The following is an 8,306-nucleotide window of genomic DNA, read 5'->3' on the forward strand; positions in this document are numbered from 1 at the left end:
CTGAAATTCTTGTGCGCCATCATCCGAGGCAATATTAGTGATAAAAACACTGGCTCCCTCTGGCTCTCCAATACACGCTGAGCTTTGGTTTTGCTCCAAAGTGAAGCTGAAGAACGTTAGTTTGATAATTCGGCCAAAGGGTACTGTGATATTCCAGGTACAATTGTTGTTTGTGTAGAAGCTGTTTGGAAAATTCGGGCTTGAAAAGAATCCACTCGATCCTTCAAGGAATTCTCCCGGTGGAACACACGCTGTATTGGAAATCAACTTAATCAGTTATACGTGAACAAAGTAATAACTTAGGATAATGTTTCCTTTTTTCTATGTTCCACTGTTATTATCCCAGGGGGTGGGGGGTAGGGGAGGGAGTTGTTTCTCTCAGCTTCTACACTAAAGTGCGTGTAGGCCATATATATTAATAAAGCCACGGCTAACACAAAAACGTGGTTTAGTTCCTGTACACGCTCGGATCGGCACAAACGTTTGAGCTTTACCGAGTGGCCGCGCTGAGCTAGAAAATATGTTGTAAGAGGTCATGACGTCGTCGATATCGTTTCAAATGTCGAATTTTGGCTACGGTAAAACGCGGGAAAACCTATGCAAAAAAAAAAAAAAAAAAAAAAAATTCGAATGAGACTTATGTTGAGAAAACAGCTAAACGTTTTGTTCAGCTTTTTTCGTGAATTGAGTTATTAGAGACTGTCGGAATTCCCCTAAGAGGCTAAAACGTGGCTATTGAGGCAATAGTTAACTATTAGATTTTGAGCTCGAGATTTTCTATCACATGATAGTTAACGAGTCACCTATCACGGATAGAAATCGAGAGCGATCGAATAGTCTAATTGTTTTAGTATAAATCCACTAGTCGTTCAAAACTTTATCTAAATCCTCTTCACAAACACTTTGACATATTAGGGCTGCTTGCGGAGGAAGCCTGCTTTCCTCTCGAATTATATTCGTCTGTCAAAGATATCTCTGTCCTTGGTAATGCATCGAGAGGATCTACCATAGCTCATTGATTTCTTCGTTGATCAAAAATTCTAGAAAAGCCAACACTGGCTTTCCACGTAACAAGGAGAAATTTCTTTTTATTGTGTTGGAAAATAGTACTAATTGGCTTGTTAGGTAGGGTATGATTTTCAGGCCGTTTTTGTCAGAAATAGGATATCGATTTTGGCCATTTTGGTCTCGAGATTTTTATCAAAGGATAGTTGAAGGGTGAGGGTTTTGGGAAAGTGGCCGCACACCCCCACCCAATTTTTCTGGGAATACCCTCCCCGAGGACAGAGATAAACTGATAACCATCAACCATTATTATAATAAAGTTTCCATATAACGCGCGCTCCGATTGGCTGAAACAGCGTGCTTTATCAGAGAACAGAGCACGGGTTGATGACGGTAAGTTGGCTTCCAAATTTTTGCTTCGGAATTTTGACAAATTTGACCCAAATTAAACATCCCCTGTGACTCAGACAAACGCACTGGAAGCGAGCTATTTTTCTGCAGTAAATATGGCTCACAGAGACCATTGTTAGCAACAGTAGTGTTAAAACTGTACTAAAATAACAAGTTTTGCTAGATTCCCGCCGACAAAACATGTTCAGCTGTAGCGAAATACACAAATTCTCAACCTAAACAGTGCTTCGATAAAGACATTAATTTTGTTACGAAGGCAGAAATTATACTAAGAAGTAAAACAACGACAGAAAACAATTGAACTGTCTCTGTTTATGATGAGAAGCTTTATTTTTGTAAATTTACAATTAAAAATGCTCATTTGCTCAAACAACACTTACATGCAGTGTAGTAACGCTCGTTCTCCGGTCATCTCGGCGAAGTAAACCGACGAGTGGTCAGTGCAAAACTTGCTCTGATATTCTCTTCTGTGCTCGAAGTAGAACCAGTGGGAGCCGTTAAGTCTTTCTAACTTTTACGCTAGTTCGGGCAATCTTGCTGCATGCGGCTACAAACCGTAAATAACTGTAGCTCCTTTCAAATTCAACCCGGCATTTCGCATTTTCGTCCACAAGCTTTGAGCTCCGCGTTTCGTAATTTCCACTGGAAAAGTGCTCGTTTTCATGGGCCACAATACGACCGGATTCCTCTGGACTATAAACCTTTACTTGCCTTGAGATCCGCATTTAAAAATTAACTTAAAACCGAACTTTGAAGGCATCGTTCTTCTCTCGAAAGCCGCTCAAACTTCTCGAAACTGAAAGCTTAGCTGAAGTCCAGTTTGTGATTGACAGCTGTCGCTTCGTTAGCCAATCAAATTATTTGAACAATTCTAACAAGGATTGTGATTGGCTTATTTTAGTGTGCTTTATCAGAGAACAGTGCACGGCTGACGCCACTTTTGCTCGTTTGGAAAATAAAGTTTGGTTTGAAAATTCAGCCGAATGCGTGGGGAAATTATCTGATTCTTTATCATAAAACAAATAAAGAAGCCTCGACTGTGCTCTGTTCTGTTGTAAAGCACTTAGGAAGCGGTAGAGCACTCAAGAAGTAGGGAAAAACACTCGACTACGTCTCGTGTTTTCCCCTACACCTCTTTCGTGCTCTACCGCTTCCTGCGTGCTTTACAACAGAACAGAGCACAGTCGGGGCTTCTTTATTTGTTAATTATTATACATTGAACTCGCTATCTCTTTTCTGATTAGCCGAAAGCGTACAGTGAATTTTGGAAATCAGCGCCTGTGACGTCATCTAGCTGCAGATTATACAATAATCATGTCAAGGGCACTCAAGGTCACGGGTAGTCATGCCATGTGTGACCGCAGTGTCATGTCAAGTTCGCACGCCTTGTATTACTTGCTGTCAGTGAAGAAGCAAAAATATAGCTTCCATTTTTTTTCGTTCAGTGTATAATAAAACAATTATTAGGTTCGGTTTTTGTGATATCCAGAATAGTCAAGGTCGAGGTAGGGGTCATCAGCCTCAACCTTTGGCTTCGGCTGATAACCTCCCTTCGCGCGCCTTGTGTTGCTTGCTGTCAGTGAAGAAGCAAAAACATGACTTCCATGATTTTTTCATTCAGTGTATAATAAAACAATTATTACATTCGGTTTTTGTGATATCCAGAATAGACAAGGCCGAGGTAGGGGTTATCAGCCTCAACCTTTGGCTTCGACTGATAACCCCTACCTCGACCTTGATTATTCTAGATATCACAAAAACCCCATACAGTAATTGTTTATTACCCAAGGCTACGGGGGATGGGTAAACTGCCAGTGAGAAGTCGAGTTTTTGGACAGTGCACTTGCAGGGTGTGCTCGGCAAGTTACACCTTTTACCAGGTGCAAGGTGCGTGTGACCTTAATGCTGGTCGCAAAGGAGCCTTTTCGATAACAGTGTTGGACATATTATTAGCTCACAGAAGAAACGTCATTTCCTCTTGAATTCTTTTCCTCTGCTAACAAACTCTTTGACCTAACTCTCAACAAAATAGATTTTCGATTTTGTTGCGTTACCGAACTCAATCGAATGATGCGGTCTTCGATTGAGTTCGATTGAATTTTGATTCGATTTTGTTCGATTAGATACGCAGGGAGGTTTGTCAACATATTTCAGGCTCGCGGTATATTTTCAGTCACTCAGATTGGCTATTTAAACCCAACTGATCTATGCAACTTACCAGCGCCGGCGTTTCCACAATAGCGAAATGAGAACTCAAAATATTGTGTCCTCTGTAACTCATACACATAGTAAGAGCCGCAGTTCTTCACTTTAATGATGTTACTATACCAACAGCAGTCGCTGCTTCTACTAAAACAGACTTTACGTGTCACCACTCCTTCAGCGACTGTCGGGTGTGTACCATTAAGCCAACCTGGAAACTCGATACCACAGCGATAACTGAGAACACATTTGTCCGGCATCTGATCGCCCGCAGCTCCTTGGAAACGATACCAACCCGTTACTAGGCTGCTATCCTTTCTGTCATGAGGCGGTTCTGCGTTTCCTTGAGCGCGGTCTGCTTCACTCAGGACTGTGTAATTTGTACAACCATCCACTTCAAGTAAAAACGAAACAGTTAGTTACAGTTATGACAAAATTATATTCCTTTTTGTGGGGTATCTTATCTTTATTTTTGTTCAGGTTTGTCATATTAGCTTATCTATTCTTATTTTGTCTGATATTTTAGGCTTCTCCACATATTTCAGGCTCATGGTATATTTTCAGTCGTTCAGGTTGGCTATTAACACAACTGATCAATGCAACTTACCAGCGCCGGCGTTACCACAATAGCGATAAGAACGTGTCCTCTGTAACTCATACACGTAGTAAGAGTTGCAGTTCTTCACTTTAATGATGTTATTCCAATAACAGCAGTCGTCGTTTTCAGTGTAACAGACTTTACGTGTCACCACTCCTTCAGCGACTGTCGGGTGTGCACCATTAAGCCAACCTGGACCCCCAGTACCGCAGCGATACTTAAGTACACATTTGTCCGACATCTGATCCCCGGCAGCTCCTTGAAAACGATACCAACCCGTTACCAAGCTACTGTCGTCTCTGTCATGAGGCGGTTCTGCGTTTCCTTGAGCGCGGTTTGCTTCACTCAGGATTGTGTAATTTGTGCAGCCATCCACTTCAAGTAAAACCATACCAGTTAGTTACAGCAAGAGAGGTTACAGTCATTAAAAAAAAAAAAAAAATTAACTACCGGTATGATTCATTATTGTAGGGTATCTGATATTTGTTTCCGTAGTGTAGCAGCTCTTGAAAGCTTGTAATTCTATTTGTCGTCATTGCAGCAGCTGTTATTGTTTTGGGGCTAGGGGGCATTGTTTCTGTTGTTTGTTCTATTGTCCTCTCAAAGGGTTTTAAGCCGTTCATGTGAGACCTTGCGAGAGCTGCAACATGACCCCTTTATTTGCTTATTCTTTTCTGTTTTGTCCAAAAATATTATATTTACCAAGATCATTAGATAACCTTATATAGTTTTTTCCCATCAATATTAATCTTTAGGAGTACGTGTTTGAGTTACTAATACAAGGTTCGTAGAATCACTGCAGTCTTTTGTAAACACGAAAACTTACTCTATTCTACTCTGTTGACCTCAGAAAACAAACGCTTTATAATCCGAATGAGGAAATGCAGCAAGTTAAATTAAACAAAAACATTGAACAATTTTTCAGCGTGAACAGCCGAATTTGAACAAATCCACTACCTTTCTAGATATTTTACTTACCTTCGCGAGTAGGTGCTGAAAATAATCATAAAGTTCGGATTAAATTCAAACTCAAACGAAGTTGATCTATTCATAAAAATTCGTAGTAAGACCCTCAAATCTTGATACTTGTTCTTAGAAATCATTCTACACTGAGTGGAACCCCGTTAATCCGGTCACCAACGGGCCGCAAAAATCTGCCCGTATTAACGGGGTGACCGTGCTAAAGGGCTTTTTAAAATAAGTTAACGATTGACTGGGCTTTTTAGCGTGGCTCCAGAGGGTAATCATTTATGGCGTTGCGCGCGGAAGTGTTATGTTTTGAATTCCGTTTTTGCATCCGTTTTTACACCCAGTCCTCTCAAACTAATTACATGTAATAAGCAATGATTAACTAGTGTTTTACTATTATCTCTGTTAAAATTATTGGTTTTAGTTTTGAATTATAAATGCCCAAAAAGATATGTTTTTTTTTTTTTTACTTTTTTATGGCTTTACTTGCGATTTTCTTGAATTTCCTTCGGTGAAATCTTCCCAAATTTTCACAGCATATCGCTTCCTGCGGGATACGAATTTTAAAGACGAAAAAAGTAGGGTTTGTAAAGGCAGGTTTTTCGATATTTGCAAATTTACGTCTTTTACCGCTGCGAGAAAACTGGTCGTACAGATTTCCTTGAAAAACGAGCTCCGACTAAAGTAAAGCATTTACTACCAATCTGCCAAGTTTTACGGAATTTCTCCAGAGGAAACGCGAGAAAATTCACTGTCAGTTTTGCTTGTTGTACTCATTTTGACGTACTAAAATATCGAAAAACAGTGACGTTTTCCTTCGAGCGCGCGCAGACAACTTGAGCTTTCGTCCTCAGCGCGCGTGCAACCGTAAAACTATAGGCAGCCACCTTAAGCTCGGGCCAGAATAAAGCGGCCGTAATAACGAGGTTACCAGGCCGTAATAACGAGGTGACCAGGCCGCATTAACGAGGCGACCGTCTGCTTCACTCAGGACTGTGTGATTTGTACAAGCATCCACTCCAAGTAAGAGCAAACCAGCTAGTTACAGTTATGACAAAATTATATTCCTTTTTGTGGGGTATCTAATCTTTATTTTTGTTCAGGTTCGTCATATTAGCTTATTTATTCTTATTTTGTCTGACATTCTAGTATGCCGACGTAATTCAGGCTCATGGTATATTTTCAGTCGTTCAGGTTGGCTATTGACACAACTGATCAATGCAACTTACCAGCGCCGGCGTTACCACAATAGCGACAGTAAGAACATGTCCCCTGTAACTCATACACGTAGTAAGAGCTGCAGTTCTTCACTTTAATGCTGTTATCCCTAAAACAGCAGTCGTGGAATACACTGTAACAGACTTGACGTGTCACCACTCCTTCAGCGACTGTCGGGTGTGCACCATGAAGCCAACCTGGACGCTTAGTACCGCAGCGATACTTGAGAACACATTTGTCCGGCATCTGATCCCCGGCAGCTCCTTGAAAACGATACCAACCCGTTAGCAGGCCACTATCGTATCTGTACTGAAGTTCTGCGTTTCCTTGAGCGCGGTCTGCTTCACTCAGGACTGTGTAATTTGTACAACCATCCACTTCAAGTAAAACCATACCAGTTAGTTACAGCAAGAAAGGTTACAGTCATAAAAAAAAAAAAAAAAAAAAAAAAAAAAAATTAACTACCGGTATGATTCATTATTGTAGGGTATCTGATCTTTATTTCCGTTGTGTAGCAGCTCTCGTAAGCTTGTAATTCTATTTGTCGTCATTGCAGCAGCCGTTATTGTTTTGGGGCTAGGGGGCATTGTTTCTGTTGTTTGTTCTATTGTTCTCTCAAAGGGTTTTAAACCATTCATGTGAGACCTTGCGAGAGCTGCAACATGACCCCTTTATTTGCTTATTCTTTTCTGTTTTGTCCAAAAATATTATATTTACCAAGATCATTAGATAACCTTATATAGTTTTTTCCCATCAATATTAATCTTGAGGAGTACGTTTTTGAGTTACTAATAAAAGGTTCGTAGAATCACCGCAGTCTTTTGTAAACACGAAAACTTACTCTATTCTACTCTGTTGACCTCAGAAAACAAACGCTTAATAATCCGAATGAGGAAATGCAGCAAATTAAATTAAACAAAATCACTGAAAAATTTTCCAGCGTGAACGGCCGAATTTGAACAAATCCACTACCTTTCTAGATATCATACTTACCTCCGCGGGTAGGTGCTGAAAATAATCATAAAGTTTGGATTAAATTCAAACTCAAACGAAGTTGATCAATTCATAAAAATTCATTGTAAGACCCTGAACTCGTGATACTTGTTCATAGATATCGTTCTACAGTGGAACCCCGTTAATCCGGTCACCAACGGGCCACAAAAATCTGCCCATATTAACGAGGTGACCGTACTAAAGGGGTTCTTTAAATAAGACAACGACTGACTGAGCTTAAACTCGGGCCAGAATAAAGTGGCCGTAATAACGAGGTGACCAGGCCGTAATAACGAGGTGACCCGGCCGTATTAACGAGGCGACCGTATCAAACGGGGTGGCCCTGAGGCGAGGGTTCCATTGTAGATATTATGCCTAATCTGTTTTATGACAACTTGATAGGAAATCAGTCGTGACTGAAAAAAGGAGTTGTTTGAAGATTATCATGACATGAATGTAGACAAGCCTATATGGGTTATCCCTTTCTAATGTCTTGTCCGAGTCACTATATCCTTTGGTTTTTGAAGGGCTCAGAACCCGGCAGGGTAACCACAGAGGGCCGAAGCTTAAGTGTCGATGACCTCTTTTCTTCAAAACCTTTCTTAGAGAATCTGTAAAGCCTTAGTTGGGAGCAGTTACTTTGTGTTTCAAAAGGTCAAAGTAGCATTATTTTTGATTAAATCGCTCTAACAAAGCACGCATGAGTATTTACTGAGAGAGACGCCTTTACATGGTCAGCTTAACCCTTTGAGCCCAGTTACGAACATAGGCGTAATTAATGGTCGTGCTCTTTTACCACTTGTGACGTCATCAATTTAAATGTCGTAAATTATTCTTGATAAGCAGTAGAGCTAGGATGGACCTTTCCGTACAAGGGTCGATTCTGGACATCGACGACATTCTGACGTAG

At 40.6% G+C, this 8,306-nt stretch overlaps 2 protein-coding genes across 2 annotated transcripts; both read right to left on the reverse strand.

Annotated features, from left to right (window-relative positions):
* Positions 1-1,319: 1,319 nt before the first annotated feature.
* LOC145488543 (pancreatic secretory granule membrane major glycoprotein GP2-like) lies at positions 1,320-5,032 on the reverse strand. Its single transcript, XM_081467430.1, has 2 exons — positions 4,226-5,032; positions 1,320-4,012 (listed from the first exon to the last, which is right to left on the reverse strand). Exons 1-2 carry the CDS (start codon positions 4,605-4,607, stop codon positions 3,603-3,605), a joined length of 792 nt encoding a protein of 263 aa, XP_081323556.1. The 5' UTR covers positions 4,608-5,032; the 3' UTR covers positions 1,320-3,602.
* Positions 5,033-5,863: 831 nt separating this feature from the next.
* On the reverse strand, positions 5,864-8,152 carry LOC145488538 (pancreatic secretory granule membrane major glycoprotein GP2-like). The gene has a single exon (XM_081467425.1). The coding sequence runs from the start codon at positions 6,794-6,796 to the stop codon at positions 6,401-6,403; it is 396 nt and encodes a 131-aa protein (XP_081323551.1). The 5' UTR covers positions 6,797-8,152; the 3' UTR covers positions 5,864-6,400.
* Positions 8,153-8,306: the final 154 nt, after the last annotated feature.

Source organism: Orbicella franksi, chromosome 5 (genome assembly GCF_964199315.1).
Source record: "Orbicella franksi chromosome 5, jaOrbFran1.1, whole genome shotgun sequence".
NCBI classification, from domain to species: domain Eukaryota; kingdom Metazoa; phylum Cnidaria; class Anthozoa; order Scleractinia; family Merulinidae; genus Orbicella; species Orbicella franksi.